The sequence below is a fragment of the Diadema setosum genome, chromosome 21, assembly GCF_964275005.1.
Source record: "Diadema setosum chromosome 21, eeDiaSeto1, whole genome shotgun sequence".
NCBI classification, from domain to species: domain Eukaryota; kingdom Metazoa; phylum Echinodermata; class Echinoidea; order Diadematoida; family Diadematidae; genus Diadema; species Diadema setosum.
In genome coordinates, this window is record NC_092705.1 from 20,737,912 (window position 1) to 20,758,321 (window position 20,410).

The window sequence follows — 20,410 nt, forward strand, 5'->3', positions numbered from 1 at the left end:
TTTTTGCGAACAAACTCTTCATATACTTACAGCATATACTAGTATATACTTACAGTATATAGTTACAGTATATGGTTTAAAATGTACTTACAGTTCTTTCCAAGAACTGTAAGGAGCTGGACTTCCCAGTTGTCGGAAATTGTTTCAGCGCCATCTAGCTGTGGGATCATTCCGAATCCGACTAACGGTTGATCACAGCGGCTAGTCATTTTCTTCAAATTTGTTATGTGCTTGTAAATATCTGTAAGTAAACTATATCATAATGTAAATAATGTAGTCTGCAAGAATCTTCAGCCTATTGAAGGAGGCAGACTTAACCAGAAGAAGAAGAAGAAGAAGAAAAAGAAGAAGAAGAAGAAGAAGATAAAGCAAAAATAAAACCTTTCTGATGATACCTCACTTGTAACATAACAAGGAATATTCAAGAAGTTATGATTGAAAAATCCTATATTTTTTTATTATTTTATTTGGGGTTTTTTAGCAGCTCTAGTCACAAATTTCTCAACTTAACAAGAATCGAGTAGCTCGCTTTGTGATAAAACTCTTCAACTGCACAATTCGTCATGAATTTAACCAAAACTAACAACTTGTCTGAACTTTTTTTTTGCTTGTTAGCTCATAAAACCCGGAAGTGCCCCCCCCCCCCACACACACACACACACACACACACATTTGAAAACGTTCCGCTGGCGGTCTACTGTGTCCAATTATTGATTTAGCGCACTTAGAATTAGCAATAGCAGGACTGGCAATATTGACGATGCTACTGAGTCAATGCGATACAGAATAATTAGCACAAAACTGTTTTTGCATGCGCCGCCCGCTGATGCAAACCAACCGCACGTCTCGCCACCGGTTGTGTACCCCGAATCTCCCCGAGGCTGACGACTGCGACTGCCCATCCCCCTGCGAGCGCGAGCAGCCTGTTTTGTGCTGAAACCGCAGTGTACGAGTTCGGTGGTGTGGCCACATGCTGCAGCAGCTCATCCGGCAAACGAAAGGGTTCGTGTCGTTGAAATACGCGCAGTGTTTACGGGCGGGCGTGCACTGATCACTGTACTCCGCAGCTCCGTAACCACCAGCGCAGCCAGTGCTATTAAGGTTAGAGCAGAGAGACGTACGTAGGTAGGTCCGATCGGGTAGACGGATTTCGTGTCATCATCAAATTCTCTGTTGCTGAACGAGGGGAGAACCGCAGAAATACCTACCATCTGGAAGTTGTGTTTTCAATCTGCAGACCTGAAAGTTAGCATTTATCTTGTGGATTGAGAGGTGAAAGTTATTCAAAATGCCACCCAAGAGGTTTCAAACAACAGCTGCGATGGCTTGTGTGAAAATCCTTCTTACGGTTTTCAACATCATATTTTGGGTGAGTTTTCTCTACATTGGTTGACTGCCTACTGTGATTGTATCTATGGACGGATCGTATCTGTTCGTCACTTTATGATAGCCAACGTTAATGGTTAGATCTAACATCGTTAGATTATATTTAATGACACTGCACTCGTAACCTGTCAGAGTTCTAAACAACAGGCTACTCATGGTACCCTCATTGCTACTTTTTTTTTTTTTTTACAGAGACAGCATAAAAAATAAAGTACAACTTTCAACAGGTCTTTTTAATGGCAATGTGTATTGTCATCAGGAGTGAAATGAGGCAGATAGTAAAACTAGACCGTCTAGTAAAAGTCATTAAATTTTGCTAATATTTCTATAACCTTATGCATAATTGGACAGAGTAGAATGACGTAATCCTGTAGGCTGTAGTAAAAAACTGGGTGTGTAATTTTCTAAAACAAAATGTACGTGAATATTATGGAACGGTACCTGTAAAATCAAGGGTGGTTTTGAATAACATCTTGGGCCAAGAGGATATTGGACAGAAAAATCTGTCGTCTGGAGGAGGGTTTTAATTTTTTTTTTTTTTTGAGGGGGTAATTTTCTGCTCTCCTCAGACAGTAGTAAAGGAGGCAGTGGCGAATCCAGGGAGGACCGCACCGGGCGCGCGCCCCCCTTGTTTTTTGTAAAAACAAAACAAAACAAAAAAATAGGGGAGGGGTGCGTGCCACCCCCTTTAATTTTGTAAAGGTGCCCCCTCTGTACAGAATTCCTGGATCCGCCCCTGGGAGGTGATGCCGTGAACCCAAATGTAGTCTCCGCACGGAACATAACCCCGACGACAAGATACAGACTGATCTTTTGGTCAAGGTTTTGAGGTGATCATTCACGGTTCTGTGCAGGAGGACAAGGCCAATCTTGTCTTCGGGTATATGTTTCACGGAGACTATGTCATGGAATCATATTGCTCTGTATTGTGTTGTTGCTCATGTCGAGAGAGAGAGAGAAGAAAAAAAAGACAGGGAGGCTTCTTCTTGTTCTCCTCTTGTTTGATACAACTGTTTATGTTTGACTTTACAGATTCTGTTGTAATGATGCATCAAAATGTCATATTTTCCAAATGGTATTGGTAGGCCACTGGAAGCTACTGCATTTCATGGCTGGTGCCACGTTTTCAAAAGTGGGGGGAGCCCAGTGTATATATTTCTGGTGCCACGTCCAGGTTTCATCAACTTACAAGCCCGCCCCCCCCCCCCCCCCCACAAAAAAAAAAATATATATAATAAAATAAATAAAAAATAAAAATAAAATAATAATGGTAATGATAAGGGTCTTCAGTGCAAGGTTCTTATGCTACTTCCGGGTAAAAAAGTTGGGGGCCCAAAGTGGTTACACCCTATGTATTCTTATATCATGTGTGCAACCCCCCCCCCCCTCCCCCCAGCCCTGCATTTCACTCAAGCACTTGCCTTGTTTGAGATCTTGCAGGAGCAAATGTCGTGAAACCAAAAATATGACATGGAAGCCTTTTTGGCAAGCACTGGATACAAACTGGAAAGACTTCCTTATTCCCCCACTGATTTTTTCCATGTCACTCTACCGCCCTATCCTTGTTAGCTTAACTTCAATTTTATCATGGCTGCTGTACAATTACAGAACCCTGTAAAAAGTGTAGAGAGCATGCCTGTAACTTTGTGTGGACTGTAGGCCCTACAGTATTATACATGCTCAGTGTCATTTTTCGGAGAATAGGGCCCTATATGCAATCTCCAAGGTGTCTTTTTTTTCCCCTTTTTTTTTTAAGCACTGCATTTCCTTACCCTAATGTGCACTCATCTGGAAAGCCAGGCATGATGATGTACAAGTACAGTGTTTGTAATCGCTTTAATGAAAGGATTATTCTTGTCTAAGGTACATTGTATCCAGTGTGTCTGAAGTATTGAACATGAAAGGAGCCAGTCAACCATGAGGACAGCCCCCTGGAACACCTAAAACTCAAAGTTGTGTAGGCATACAGTACAGAGCCTGTATTTGCACTGATGGCGTTTCTTTTACTTGCCCATACAGGCATGTGGACAAGGGCCCCATAGTGCCCATTTGGATAATATAAAACATTGTACTTGCCGTACTGTGAGTGCCAGTTGCCTAGTTGCTCCAGACAAGTGTGCAAGGGGTTTTGTACACAGCACCCTGATTGACTGTTTTGGTCCGTAGTCAAAGTTTGTAGTGACATGAATGCTGTTTGTTATTTGTAAATCTGAAAGTACTTTTCCTGCTGAGAGACCTAAGACTAGCCCCGAACGGGAGGTAACCAACCAATTAATTTGGCACTTCTGAGATACATTTATGTGTACAACTGTATTATAAGGTAGAATCGGAAATCACTTTTTGTGGCTCTGACTTTTTATCAATGTTTATTCATCCCTTTCTTCATTCATTGATTTATTCGTACACTGATTTTTTTTTTTCTTCTTGTAGATAATGATATCAATTTTGAAAAATTACTATTAAAGATGCTACCATAGGAGAGCATAATGCAATTGATATGTAATGTACTCTGCATACCACACAAACAACTGATACAATTGTACTTTTGTAGGTCATTTTTTTTTTAATAGATTATTCATAGTTCAAATGAATACAATGAGTAGACAAAAAGGAAAGAGATTGTATAATGTACTGTGGTATTGTGTCAATGTTTACCTGAAGTAGATATTTGTTGAAATATATTTATTTTTTTCAGTTTGTCTGGATCAGTTGACAAGTTGCGTTAAAACTATTTCACTTTATATCCATCTGTTCTTAACTTTCCCAAGTGAGCCTTGGACATGACTTGTGCAATATTGTGCAACTTGAAAAAAGTATGAAGCCATGAAAAGTGATGTCTGAATGCATCATGGCCCATCATTTTGTTTTTGTTTGTGTGTGTAAGTATTTGTAGGAAACACATACATTGCACCATTGCACAAGAAAACCAGCGAATGATGCCGACTTCTCATGGTTCGCCCCAGGTGACTAGCAATAGTCAGCAAATGGTATCAACCAGGCAACTATGCCATACGCTTGAGTGAATTAACCAGGTACATATCATGTATTTAAAATCAAGTATAATGTAGGTTCGAATCCTGCTCGAGTATGTACGCCCATGATTTTTTATCATGGCTACTACTAAAAAGCACTGATCAATTCAGTGCTTATTTACGTCGATGTAGGGCAATTTGTCAATCAGTTGCTATAATGACTCAGTTATACATGTACAGGTATGTATGATGATGGTAATAATGAATAGAATTTACATGTATATAGCACCATTTGTATGTTGAGAATAGTTATTCAAAGACAAATTTGATTAGATCATATTTCGGTAAAACAATTACAGTAGGAAAGCAGTGTAGAGTCTTTAATCTGATTTATTCATGTATGCAGCAAGCAATTAAGAATTTGAGTAGACTTGGCAAAGCAAAGTTTAGCTGAAAACATGTTAGCCTTGAATTTCTATACTCTATGGAGAGGTGCTGTCATGGTATGGTTCAACTGAAATTCTGGCCATCTGTTTAGCATCTGGCACAGGAGGACTTCCCCACACACACAAATGCAAAACAAAACAAAAAACAAAAATGAACTGAAAAAAAAAACAACAGCAACAACGGAACGCATGAACACTGGAAGTTGTGATTAAATTTTGAGTTATCAGCAGAAAAAGATAAATTTGCAAAACTTTTCCTTTATTTTTCCTTCATGTTGGGTTCATGTGAAATGGAACAAATAAAAATTACACTGTCCCATGTCTTGCCTTGAATTTGCTTTCATGAGTTGTTGGTTTGATAACGTGTGTATCTATACGTGTAAATTAATGCCTTGTTCATTGACTTGGGTTTTCTTTAAAGGGACCTGCACATTACCAGCACTACTTGTTGGTGGTTCCCTCCATTTTCACTGAATATGTTTTAAACTGACTTTCATTGTTATACTAGTATTAAAGCATATTTGTTTTAAAAGAATAATGATGTTCCAGTTGATTTTGATGTAATGTCATCTCATTTTTATACCTTTTTAATATGTGTTCTGTTGAAAAATGAAATGAATTTTAAAGTGAAGTGAATTGGACTGTCAAGTTAATTAAGACAGGCTATGGAGGTACAGGGCATAATTTTCAAATTCAGATTTGATTAGCAATTTAAGCTGAGAAATAAAATTTCAAATGGTATCCTGTACACTTCTATCTGGAAGAAAACTGCCTCACCAAAGAAAATAGGCACCTATAGATGTGTAGCCAAGGTCTTAATGGTGTTGCAGTGGAATGAAAAATGCATAGCAAATTGTGATGCAATACCAGGAAAATAATTCCCTGAGTTAGAACAAGTCACTTCCTGCCCTACATTTGTAATTTGTGGTCAGCATTTTGTGACAGAATGCATACTAATGTAACCTATTTCTTTGAGTCTGCAGGATTGTATGAGTGTGTGTGTGTGTGTTGAAAGATTGTTCTGGACAAAATTAGGCCAGTTTCCTATAGATTAAAGAAATAACTTTAATGGTGGTATGATATTTGTTCCTGCAACCATTGCTAAGATCTTTATGTTTCTACAAGGACTTAGGGTTAGGGTTGTGATGGGGTTCAGGCTTTGTTTAATGTGAGGATTAAGGTTAGGGCTACAGCTGTATGTTTGTGAGTTGGTTTTATGTTTGTTTTATTGAGCAAATATTTCATGGGAGCAACTGTTGTAGGACAAGATATCATGAAACCAACTTTCATGTACATCATGACTGTGATTTCACAGAAGTGCTATTATTCGGACTGTTTAGTGTTTAATTTGACTTCAAATCATAATGCACAAAGACAAGGTGAAAATATTCACAATCTACACAAACTTGCAAGAGTGTTCTCAGTGGTTTTGTGTAGCTGGAAAACAAAGCAAGGGGGGGGGGGTTCTCTCTTACCACCCACTGAGTTTGTATAGAAAAGTGGCTAATTTTCATCTAGCTTGTCCTCCAGATGTCTTCCTAGACAGGGGAACTCTAAACGGGGTATCGGATATTAGACTGGAGGTTGTCTAATATACTTAGCGTTGACATTCAAAGCTGGCTTTCATTTTAATTGCTTACAGTGTACATGTATACCTGGCATATTCATTTATTCTTTGCTGTTAAAATCAATCTGTGTGATTATCATCCCTTTATTCAAAGTGCTATCATTACTATCAGTCATTTTTGTTCCTTTTTTTTTCACATACCACAACTTACACTGTATGTGTGTGTTGATGGGCTTAACAAGCCTTGGGCATGTACTACAACCGTATTCTGATAGTAGTTTTTATGAAAGCCCAATAAATCCAGATATCATCATATTCTGCTGATGAAAATCTCAAGAAAACTGGAAAGACTTTTTTCAAAAAGGGGCCATGTGCTCTCTTCTTTAACCCACTGAGGGCTGTGTGTTTTAATACTTTCACTTCCTATGCAGTTTTCAGTAAGCAGTTGCAATTACAGATTGATTCTTAGGAGCTGTGGATCAGAATATTTGAAAGATAGAAAAATCTCTTAACCATTCATCTAAATCTAAATACTGTGAGTCATGCAATGATCTGATACAAGAGAGGTCATGGGCTGGATGAATACTCCATATCCTGTTCATGACATTGAACCAGGCATTATGAATTCAGTTTGCAAAGTAAGACGGATATCTCTTTTGGAAGTTTCAGTGTGCCAATGATTTTGTTTTGTTTTGTCTTTAATTGTTAGAGAGTTTGAAATTCGTTTACTCCTTTTTTTGTGGGGGGGGGGGGTGGTGGTGGAGGGGATGCTTTCTGACATTGATATTGTCCATAGACTTTCAGCCCATGCTGTTGTTTTAATATGACTTCAATGTTTTCAAATAGGCAGATTCAGTGAATGCAGAAATGATAGCAGAAAACAGCAGTGAAGTTTCAGCAGAACTGCTTAGTCTGTTCAAAACTGTTCAAGTTTTATGTATTAAAGGGATAGTGTAGTTTTTGTTGAGATGGGGCTTCAGGATTCCAACTTTTGGTAAGATAATGCAGAAACCTCTTATGAAATATGAAAGAGCGTACAATTCTAAGAGGAATTCAAAGTTTATTTGATGGAAATTGGTTTTGAAATGGTTCAGATGTCCAAGAACAAAGAGGTCCTAATAAAAGATAGGACCTACCTTTTACCGTAATGAAATGCACTTTACATCTCCTGTAGAAGACAGGTGGATAAATATTATACAGCCTGTACTGCATACGTCAAGATAAAAAAAAAAAGGGGGATGTGTAGTTTTCATGAGAAAATAAAATAGGATTAATTTTGCCGTTATGCATCTAAATTAGCATTGCTGTTTTAGTTGTAAAAAAGCAGGACCAGACCCAAATGTTTCACCAAGAGATATGTAATCTTTGATTGATCAGTAAGTGTCACTGTCAATTCCTGCATGTATATGTGTGAACATCAGGAGAATTCGACTTTTTTTTTTTTTGCCGTACCTATGTATACAATCACAAGTCATATTTTTCTCATAGTTTCATTTTTGCACTATACCAGATACTCTGATTGCATTGTAGTTAGACACTGGGTGCGTTTATGCAATAAAAAAAAATTGAGGCAGAATCACTATCCTAAATGCATTTGAGGCATTTTCAAGCAGTAGGTAAATGCAATACATTTACATGTTTTCAAACCTGTTTAGAATTGCCAATTTGAAATGCCATTCTAAGGGCGATTTGAAATGGATTTAAGACCACGATCACCTTTTTGAGAGTAAACGAAATGTCGTTTTGAAATGCATATATCTTCGAGCTGCCAAGGCAAACTTCCAGCTGTTTCTGATTGTGAAGAAATCGTGCACCACTTGTGTTTTCTACCCTTAATTTGTGTGTGAATGATGAAGGCATGTTTGGTGGTTTGCAGTTGACCTCTACTTCTCAGGTTCAACGACATAAAGCTAAGCTGTGCAGTGACAACACTTTGCAATCATACGATGATGACATAAATGTGACACCTAGAAAACTGCAGTTCAAACCACATTCGTAAACTTATGCCCAAAGCCTGTTTTGGAATGTGATTCTCTCTCTCTCTCTCTCTCTCTCTCAAGTTAGATAAACGCAGCCACAGTGACGGTACAGCCACTGGTAAAGTGTGAAATACAGACCTGTGCCACATTTACATTTTAAATACCAATAGGATGGAACAAGAGCAGATTTTACCATATGGTAAAAACACAAACCACATAATTAAAGGAAATTCATGTATCATCTCTGGAAATGTATTCAACAAACGGTGAGATCAAAGCCACATCCTCCATACCAGGAATACGACTCTGAAAAGCAGGAACATACCTGTATGTTCATCGACATCTCAATAATGTGTGCCTCTGTCCTTGAGAGGTTTTTTAACCCTAGGGCTCTGTACTTCAGCGTTCCAGAAACAACTCCAGGAAAATCATGTTTCTCACAGAAGAATGGAGGAAGATTGCTTTATGATGACTCAAAACCCATCTCTGACTAACTGTTTTGGAATACATGGTTTTCCTTGTGGAATTTTGAAAAGATTTTGGAGATATTCTGGCATTTTAATTCTTGCTGGAAATCAAAACAGCTGTACAATCAATGAATACTATCCACCGAGATTAAAGTGATGACTTGCCCATAATGTATAGTACCATAATCTTCAGTAATATTGAGACTAAAATATTGATGAGGGTTAGAATAATACTTGATAACCAGTGATAATCAATATTATAGAAAAATGATATCAGCAGAGTTTACTGCAATTTTTAGCAAGTTTATTTAGACTACTTGAAGAACTTTTAAAGATGTGAGTGATCCATATTAGACACTGCTATTAAAAGGTACTGATAATAACTACAGTAGTATTTCTCCAACAATGTTTAACTTGATGAAATGCCTCGTGTGCTGTTCTAAGCTTGAACTTATGACAAAAATGTGATTCGATAAGTGTGATTTTAGTTGCCTTGATCAGATGAGAAGGCAACCTAGTTTAAACTCTCACTGGTACAAAAACTGTAGGTGCCGTGTATTCATGGGACAAGAATTCACCATGGAGATTTAGCAAATTTATTGCCTTCTGGTCCTAAACGAGGAACGAAAATAAGATTCTCCTTGCCTTCTCTTCCTCTCATCTTGAACAAGAGGCATCATAGGCCTTGCTTCATATCTTTAGTCAAGTTTGATATATTGCCTCTTCATCTTATTCTACACATGGGGCCTTATGTTTCAACAACAAGTTGCCTTCTCTCCACTTGTTTTTAAGCTTTGACGTCCCTTACAGTATGTACTGATCCTTGGGTAACTTTCCATCCTTTCCTCCACCATCACCCTCACCAGCAGCAAGTGTTTTTGACATCAGCCTGTCTGCAAAAGAGTCTGCAGCCTACACAGGCTTGGAATATACCCATGGATTCTCAATCTTCATCCAGCCAAGTTACCAAGGGCTGTAGCCTTCCATTTCCGCTTTCCCTTCCCACATCTATGCCTTCTCCTTGTCTGACGTGATGACCTTTATCCATTGACCTCCAGTTTCACTTTTACAAAGAGCAAGGTTGTGTGAAAATGGGAAGTCTCCTCAGCTGTGCATAGTTGCCAAAAGATACACGTTTTTACAAGAGTTTATAAATACAGTTTATGGCACAAATTCCTATATCATGTCACCAACTTTGAGTTCTTTGATTTTTTTCCCCCTAGAATGATGGGCAATATTGGTATTTTTTTGAAGCTCAAGTTAAGATTAAAGGGTGGACACTGATTTAAAGAGACTCTGGAAGAATTTGCTCCAAATGTGTGACAAGATGATTCCACATGCCTACATTTTTTTAATAGCAGTGCAGTGAAAGTAGAAATGTTGCAAAAGAGTTATAGAGTGAGCTGATCAGTGGATTACTTAACATATTCCACATGGTATACAAATATGATGGACTGATCAGATTGTCTTTGTTTTAATAAATGAAGAATGTGCCGTGTCAGCAGTTTTTATTGTTGGTTTTCTATTTCTTTCATTTTACTAAACTTTCTCACGCACTATATTAATTGCTTTTGCTAACAATATGTCTTTTACACACAATTATTTAGGACTAGAGAAAGCAAAGTTTCAGTTGTTCACATGATAGTTATGAAGAACTAATCAAGGAGTTATCACAGAACTGTGATGGATCCTAGCTTTGACACAGCAACTGGCTTCAAATAGTGCATTGAGAGGATTTTACAGTAGCCCTTCTGGTGTGGCAGGTTACACTTAGTACTGCACTTTATCAGTGGTATTTTTTCCTCATTTATTCTCATATCATTGAAAGAGAAAAGAGTGCAGGTATCTCCTAGTTGTCAGAGAAAAGATGTACATAGGCCCCTAATTCTGTTTTTGATGTGAGATTTTGACCATACTGAGACACTAATTGCCATGACCTAGTTTTCTCACTCTTAGCTGTTACAGCCTATGCCCCTACAGAGATGATCCCCATTAATTTTGTTATTCACCATTTCCTTTGCTGGCTACCCCTGTTGATGCTTTGCCGTAATTATGACTTTACTGGCTACAGGTCTTTAGCAGGTGGTCTCAGCTAATGAATGATGAATCTGTGAATGAACACATATCATCTTAACCTGTCACTGCTTAGGTATGGAAATGTCTATGTGTGGCATACAGGGGCACAACCTTTTACCACAGACAGTACAAGCCACATTTGTAAACACCTGAAATCAATATTTATGAAAATTGATTTTTGCAATGTAATTTAAAAACTCCAAATTTTTGTGTGCTTGTGTTGACGCATTAAATAAACAAAATCACTGTCTTTGTGATAAGAAACTCAGTCATACCTGATCGAAAAACAACAAATTTTTGCAATAATTTGCCCTGTGTGGCATGTGTGAACTACAAGCAAGCAAACCATTGATTTTTAAAATTCAGTTCAATTCAGTATGGTTTATTGTGCAAATATAATATAACAATCCAGCAGCTTGAAGGCTGATATATTTCCTTTACATCAGACTCACAAATGAAATTAAAACAACACTGATAATGTAAGCATACATGAGAATAAAATACATGATATTTATACACATCAGACCTGAGCGTCAATAATGGGATAGGTGAGAGTATTGCACAACAGGAAATGAGTTTTGTACGTGTAGGATTGAATAAGGCAAGATGGAGGAGAGCAGGCAAGGAATTAAAATGTAGAAGTGGGGAAATAAATTCACTACCCAAAAGCATGAAAACTAAAATTAAAGGATATGATATCAACACAACATCAAGCAGAAATACATGTAAGTTATTAGCATATTTTGTCCGTAAATCATTAAAACAAAAGAAAATAGGAACAGGAAATAAATTCAAATAGCGGGAAAAGGGAGAAGACAGTATTGTGAAATGAGCCTGCGGGAAAAACTAGAGGTGATTGACAGTTGAATCATACAAAATTCAGTACCATTCAATACGTTCAAAAAAATCCCATAATGCAACTCAGCATGATAGGTCCGAACTCTCTGGTTGCCTGGGGTCATGCTCTGGTCATTGTTCAGGACTGAGCAGTCTGAAGATTCAGTGTGATTTTTTCTTAGTTTACTCCTGTGTGAATGGTGGCAAATGAAATCAATTTTTTGCAGCACAATGCAATGTGTGTGAATGCGGCCTCTGAAATAAAGAATATGATTGAGGGATTATATTCATCATTTGGAGGTTGTACAACTCTGATTGAAACATCTCATACATATTCTCATAGTCTAGACGGTAACAATGTTTTTTTTTTTATGCCTCCGCCACGAAGTGGTGCGCCTCCGCCACGAAGTGGTGCCGGAGGCATTATGTTTTCGGGTTGTCCGTCCGTCCGTCCGTCCGTCCTTCCGTCCGTCCGTAATGAATTTTGTGGACAAGGTAACTATCAAAACCTGTCGAGGTATCCTAATGAAACTTGGCATGTATGTGTATTAGGGGGTGAAGTTGTGCCTATCAACTTTTGGGTGCACATGCTCAAGGTCAAAGGTCAAAAGGTCAAGGTCAAATACATAAAATTTAACTATTTCCACCATATCTATTGAATGCCTGAAGATATTTTCTTGAAACTTAGTGTATACATGTATTACCCAATTAAGATTCTCTGGTGAAAGTTTGCGTCATGAGATCAAAGGTCAAAGGTCAAAAGGTAAGGGTCAAATACATGAAATTTCACTATTTTCGCCATATCTATTGAATGCCTGAAGATATTTTCTTGAAACGTAGTGTGTACATGTATTACCCAATTAAGATTCTCTGCTGAAAGTTTGGGTCATGAGGTCAAAGGTCAAAGGTCAAAAGGTCAAGTAAAAATATCAAAACTTCTTTTTTTTCTCCGTGCCTTGGAAAATTGTTCAAGGTATCTTCATGGAACATAGTATATACATGTACTGACTGGAAGTGATTATCTAGAGAATGTAGGGTTCATGGGGTCAAAGGTCAGGGGTCAAAGGTCAAGTGCAACACTTCAAAATTTTACTATTTCCCTCATATTTATGCAATGCCAGCAGGGTTATTATTTTTTTACACTTGGTGTATGCATGTGTAACCTAATAGAAATTCTCTGGAAAGTTTTTTTTTCTTCTTTTTTTGCCTCAAAGGTCAATAGGTCAAAGAAAGTGCTGAACTAACTTTTTCCTCCATATCTCGAAGTGGCTCAAGTTATCTTGAAACTTAGTACATATTATGCATGTTTTACCTGAAAGCGATTATCTTATGAATTTTAGGGTCAAGGGCCAGATGAAAATGGTAACAATTTACTATTCAATTCAGAAATTGCACTTTTTCTCCACACCTGTACCTTGAAAATTACTCAATGCCTAAATGTATGAATGGGTCAAAGTCAAGTTAAAGTCCTTAAATCCCTAGATACATGCTCTCCTATTCATCCAATTAAACCTAGGTCAAGGAAGGTGAACATTCAACACATTTGTGACAAAGTTGTCATTTCAATATTTTGCCAATTTTGTGAAAATGTAATCACACATTGTCCACATGTACTATCTAGACCTATTGGGAAAATCATGCATTATGGCGGAGGCATACCAGTCGCCAAAGCGACATTTCTAGTTTTTAATCCAAATCATGTCATATTGATAGTAGCAAACTAAGGAGACACCATTTGAATTGACTTTTGCTTAGTTAATGTTGTTCTTATTTCCAATCTAGTAGCCAAATTTTCATCGTGAAGTACCTCTTTGTGACTTGCCCCCATCACAGTACAATACTCATCAAGCTTAAGCCTCGGTCACAACCCACTGTACATGCAAGTGCGTGCTGTCTACATTGCAAAAATGTGGGCAAAATTTTGGGATCCATAGTAACTACTACCTCATTACAGATTTTGGAGCATGCAGACATTTTTGTGGCACTTTTAGGACATGGAGAACTTTTACTGCGTTTGGGCTACGGATTCATACTACAAAACGTGTAAGTACGGGTTGACGCACTCCCACCCCACGTTTTCAGAAAAATGTGAATACCATGGTCTCCACCAAAAACGTGTGGACTATAAACATGCACAGCACGGTGGGTTTTGACCGAGGCTATGCTCAAGAATCAACATGCATCTTACATCTACTATCTACATTGTATTTGTATGGGTTCACCCTCTGCTGTTCTGTAACCAATTTGCATTTCAGTTGATGAGATTCAAGCATTTTACTGTGGCTGGAGTGGGAAAGTCAATATGAGTCAGCCATGAGTCTCCCGTGAGAGAGTGAGTGTGACTCAAACCTCAAATCGTGTTTGTTTGCACAATCTTCTCACTGGCCAGTACAGACATGACAATGGGTTCATAGATTTGAACTTGAGAAATGAAAACAGAGCAAGAGGGAAGAACAAAAAGAAGTGTTTAGATCCAAGTCGGTATTTGCTCTCAATTTTGTTCAACTTTCCTAGGCTCTTGTTATACAGCAAAACTATCAGAATGTCAGCATTTTAGGGTCACCGTTTCCTCACAGTATGGAAGTAGTTCACAAAGAGAATAGAAGCTACGCTAAGAGGGTATACATCCGCGATTTCGCGTAGTACGCTCATGAGCGAAATACGGACGCCATTAGCTGGCATACCGATAGAGGGCGTATTTTACGTGATCATAACCCTGATTTTATAGTAGTGATGTTTGTCTGCCTTTCATTTTCTTCCTTTTTAGGGGGCATACAGGGGAAAAGATGTGATTAGGACTTCGTTGTGTCATACAGAAGTATCATTCATGTCTAACGATGAAATGCAATTGAAGAAATGTCATTCATTTTCCAATATGCAGTCCCACAAAGTTTGCGCTAAAGTAGCCCGAGAGAGAAAGAGATAGACGGCGTTTGTCAGCTCAAATACAATCTTTGAAGGACTACAGATTGAAAAGTAATGAAATTTCTCCAATTTTTTTTTTTACGTATCGACAGAAAATATACTTCTGCAGATATTTTGAGGCCTGAAACACAATTCTACCGCTGTGTTTCTCCTTAAAATGAAGAAAATGAAAGGAAGGTAAGGTTTTCTCCATAGGCTCACGTGTTAAGAAGCTCGCGGTATTATTACTAAAATGGCCGTTGTTGGGCTCCATATGGCGCGTGCCGGCGTATTACACCCGTTTGCGTGCGAAATCGCGAGAGTATACACTCTTAGCGTAGCTTCTATACTCTTTGGTAGTTCAGCAGTCCATGTAACCCGTCAATGAATCAATGTTTGCAGATGCTCTTCTTGGAATTGAAGTTCCATTTAAAAACAACAGCAAGTAGTTTTCAACATAGAGTTTAGCTATCACCACAATATGTTCCTTTTTGTGATAATGAAGATTTATCCATGAACGCAAATACAAGATACAGGAAAATTTGAATAATATATTCGCCTTTCAATTTCATCTGTGTCAATAGAACTTAGAGGGTTTAAGGGTTGCAAAGCTGTGTACACTTGAGAATGGAACAAAGTTTACCTGTATTCAAGCTGAAGTCGATTCCGTCTGGTTTAAGCCATCAAGTCGGCAGAAATCTAGGTCTATCAAGTCATAACATTCATTGAAAAATTCAGCACAAATGAAGAAAGGAGCTAGCACTGTATATTTTAAATTTCAATGGGCAAGTCCATGCAACTGAAGTACACAAAATAGACTGAATAGTTGACCACTGCATAAAATCATGATGCTCTACCAAAATGTAATCGTCCTTTCCTTGTTTCATCAACTTTTAATGAAAATTTCCTACACATAATTTTGCATACAGACAAACAAACCAATGCTGATTAAAAAAGAAGAAAAACAAATAATTATAACCTCGGTGATGGAGGTACATACAAAAATCATTGACTGTCATGCTTGCTATGATTAACAAATAGTCTGAAAAGTTGGGATTATGTGAATGCATTGTGAACAGATTACATGTGGCTGGATCCAGACTCATCTCTGGCTGCAGATTTTGGGTTGATCTGATAACTGTCAGAAGCAGATTATTCTCAGATGGTCAAGGGCAACAGCTGAAGATATGGATGATACTGTATCTAGATCCAGTGTTCCTGATGTAGCTTTGATATCAAAGTACACGTAATTTAGGAATCTGTGTGCATAATGCATATATGATTTGCGATCTAGATTGTCTTCTTTTTTCTCTGTGTGTAGCATAATGCACCTGGTTGACACCATTTGCAGATATAGGCCTATCTTTTATAATAGTTCAAATATCACATTCTATGCTTCATACATGTATTTCTTTATATCATGATTTTTTCTTTTCAATTTTCAGTATAATCTAATTTGTAATAGAGTTATAATGTCCATGCTAATCAGTGGTTGTCTTTTTTTACCTGTTACAGACAAGCTAATTTTGCTGTAACACACATTTCCAATAGACACCTGCCCTAGTGTTCAACAGGTTAAGACCAGCCGTAGGTAAAAATATAAAACTTGATTCAGGAGCCATTCTTAATTCGTATGGCGACCATAGAACGGTATAACTGGGCGGGCTTAATGGGAGCATGCACAAAAGGTGACCCCACAGCTGTCACTCATGCCTGTCATGGCTATAACAGCATGCGCAGTGGGAAACTGCACATATCCATATGACGTTTCCCAGAACGGTCGAAATTAGTGTCTGAACGGTTTGTCCCCTATTTGATACGATGATTCTTTATGTATCGTTTTGTTATGAGTTTTGGTATAAAATGGCATGCATCCAAATAGGGGGATGGTGCAATGTGAGGGAGATGTTTGTTTGTTTAGTTTTCAAATTTTATACACAATAGGTTTTTGTTTTTTTTTCATCCAAAGTTTGGCCTTCTGAATACATTAATTTTTTTTTCTTTATGTTGTTACCTTCATGGATTTAGTATAAAGGTCAATAGGACTATCATGAAATATGGAAATGTTGCAGTGTTCCAAATGTTTGTTTTCCTGAATAATGCTTTAAAGTGAGACATTAGTGTTTATCAAATAGTTACAGAGCAAAATATTTTTCAGGACAAGCAAATAAAGCTCCAGACTGAAGAATTCTGTCTGATGGTGTGAACTGTCATTTTCCTCGACATCCCAGGATTACACAATACAGTCTGGATGTCCTCACAGCATGTACGTTTCGCCTCTGTTATTCAGCATCAGTATGGGATATGATATCAACAGACACGACAGAAGTGCTTTTTAAAAATGCAACTCCCATGATGAGAACGAATAGAATTGTCCCTGAATGTGTTGTGTATACTTTACACTTTCACCTACCAGCTTTTCCCAGTTCATAGGAAAATTCTCTATTTTTATGGAATAAAGAATCTTTATTCAACCTTGCATTCTTGTTTTTGCGAACATCTGCTTACACTGAGGTGTGGGGGATCGATGAAATTCCTGTCTTTGCAAAGCTAACTCCCATTTGTTGCTACTAATTGTTGACCGTGAGGTTTTTGAAGCGTGGATACTTAAATTGAGCACAATGGGAAATATATATGTTTTTTATATATAAAGTAAAGATCATCTGTGACCTTCCTATGTAATGAGTACACAATGCAGTTTTTTATAGGCCTGTACACAGAGTAGGAGTGGGTCTCATTTGTCACAGTTCAGTGGCAATGAATTGCATTGTAACCACCAGTGGTGGATCCAGGGGGGAGCGCACCGCCCCCTTTTATTTTTTGTTAAAACAAAAGAAATAAAAAGAAAAAATGGGGGGTACATGTGCCCCTCTTTGATTTTGTAGAGGTGCCCCCTCTTTACGGAATTCCTGAATCTTCCCCTGACCACTGAGCTGTGTTGATTTTGTAGCACACAGAATATCATAGCTTCATTTGTAATGTAAGCCTACATGTAGTGTTATTTTCAAAGCTTCACCAGTTTTAGGATGCTCTTATCTTCAAAAATTTCTGAGGCAGAATCACAATCCAAAAGGCTTCTGTGGCATTTTGGGAAAAGATAAACACAACCATGCTTTCAAACACATTTAGAAATGCCAATTTGAAACACCATTCAGAGCAGTGTGAAAGTATTAACTCTGATCCTGACATGAAAGTGAAACGTGAGTGCATACATGTGTATCACTGTTCATTAATAATACTTTACTCCAAAATCACAAATTTAACCAAGCTCACAAAATCATGTGTAAGTCCAGATTCAAGGAAAATTAGACTTGCTAGTAATGGCATGCAGTGATCCCACAAAGTTGGTCATCATAATGTCACAGAGAACACCCCTCTACGGAAAAATTTTTATTTGTCTGATATATACTCTCAAAATTTTGATCACTCAAAAGACCACACATAAGATATATCTGGAGCTGCAAAGTAGATTCACTTTAAATTTACAGTGAAATACCACAGTATTTTGCATAATGTGAATGTGATACTCTATGAAATGTGTACAGCATAATAGTAAATCACTACCAAAGCTTACAGCTTTGGTAGTGAATGTCAATTGTACAATAGTTTTAGCTTGGAGACTCATTTTCTAGGTCATAATATTCCATACCAGGTAGCATGTTCAAGGGGATGGCTAGTAACTGATCAGTGGGAATGCTGGGGGATGATTGTTCCAATCCTTGTGGGATTCTTTAAGAGTACATTATATGTCTATTGTTGTGTGAAAATTATTTGCTTCGGAGTGGTCTCATATTCAAGTAATGTGCAGTTTAATGTTTCCAGGTTAGCATGCCAGTAAAGTGACAGGGCGATCGTTAACAGGAAACTGCACATTACTTGAATATGAGACCATTCTGAAGCAAATAATTTCCACATAACAATAGATATAATGTACTCTTAAATGAATCCCACAAGGATTAGAACAATCATCCCCCAGCATTCCTACTGATTCCCACTGATCAGTTACTAGCCATCCCCTAAAGGGGAAGTTCAGACCATTTTCATAATTTCACAGTATGTTCTACATAGAATGACAGCTCCATGTATATAGATTTGTGGAATTTGTTGAGGTCCTTGAGCAGAGAGAGCAGAACAGTTCTGTATACTCTGAAAACCCAAAACAAATTACACTGAACGAGGATGATGACATAGGAGACTCACATATTTCTGAAATGTTGCAATGTAATATTGTATTTCCATTACAGTGTGTAGAATTTATGCATGCTTTCTTGTTTTGTTCTGCCTCCTTGAGCCCCCATGGTGAAGTATGGTGAAGCTGCCATGTCATCATCCATGTTCATTGTGATTTGTTATAAATTTTGAAAACATTCTTATTCCTCTTCCCAGTCACTATAAATTCTGTACCCATTTATCCAATGTGCAAGTATGGTTGTTCAAATGAAAAGTTTGACAATTGTCCGCAGGTCCCCTTGTATAGAAATGTGTTTACAAAACGTGAGTATTGATGAGTTCTTGTGCCACATTTGACATCCAATGTGAGTGCCTACTTGAAATGGCTCCATCCCATTTTTGCAACCATCTTGAGGATGAAGACAGTAATCCCAGAGGCATACACACTGATGTTGACAAACTAAATTGGATGCCAGCGCAGAATGATATGAAAAGTTGATTCTCATCACTGTCCTTCATGGTTCATCGCTACTCCCTTTTAATATTTCTGTCGCAAATGGTGGCTTAAAAGCGAGCATGGTCCTGCGATCCGAGCGTGGTCCTGTTTACACAGCAACCCATTAGAATAAAGTGGCTGACATTCCCCCTGCATTTTGTGTGCATTGCCCCTGGTTTTTGTTAGTGACAGAATGGCCATATCTTGTTAAAGGCATTTAAAAGACATTAGAATAGAATAATATCCTTCACAGTCTTTTGAAAATATAGAAGCTGATATTTATTATCTGGTGACCTCACTCACTTCATTATAGAAATATTTCTCCCCCCCCCCCCCATCCCTCCACCCAAAATGGGATTCCATGAATCCTGAGGTACTCCTGGAGCCATGTTAGTGACAAAGAGTTGTAAGTTGTAGTTGCCACAGTGAATGACTTTGTAGCACCATGAAAGAAGGACAGAGGAATAGAACCAGAAAGGAGTTGATCCTGACCTGGCTTCTTCACTGACAATAGTAGACACTTTGATTCATCTAGAGAGAGTTTTTTGTTTGTTTGTTTGTTTGTTTGTTTTTTCTGAAACTGTAAAGTACAAAGTACATAAAAAGTAATTCTTTGATCCTATTTAGTTGGTTAGTGCTTTGAGCCTTTTATTGGAACGACATAATTAAAGAATCAATGTGTTGGCTACTGCAATAATCAGAGAAAGTATACTGTAAAAGTGGAAATTTTCGCGGTGTTGAAATTTTCGCGCATTTCGCGCAACCAGAAACTAGCGCGAAAATAAAAACATGCGAATATTTTTGCTTGCCATACGTTCCTGTGCGTGATGTCTTGATTCCGCGGAATTAAAAACACGCGAAACTCTTCTGACCCGGCCTAGCGCGAAAAATTAGTCCCGCGAAAATATCCACTTTTACAGTACATGTAGATGAAGTTTTCATTTTGACACAGGTCTGTGAATATAAGCCTGTGGTATTTTCCCTGTGTGATTGTGAAAGCTTGGCAAACCGACTGCTGCCTTCAAATGTGTGCGTATTTAGGAAATTTGTCATATAAATGTGCAAACAGTGAGGGCTGCATCACTAATTGATATGTTCCGCCATGGGGGG

At 37.9% G+C, this 20,410-nt stretch overlaps 1 protein-coding gene across 1 annotated transcript in view; it reads left to right on the forward strand.

The window, feature by feature from the left end:
• The first annotated feature begins 1,164 nt into the window (after positions 1 to 1,164).
• LOC140244236 (tetraspanin-6-like) overlaps positions 1,165 to 20,410 on the forward strand; it is a 55,671-nt gene continuing 36,425 nt past the window's right edge. The window contains exon 1 of the mRNA XM_072323871.1: positions 1,165 to 1,369. Coding sequence (XP_072179972.1) covers positions 1,289 to 1,369 — 81 coding nt within the window. The 5' untranslated portion in view covers positions 1,165 to 1,288. The remainder of the gene's footprint in view (positions 1,370 to 20,410) is intronic.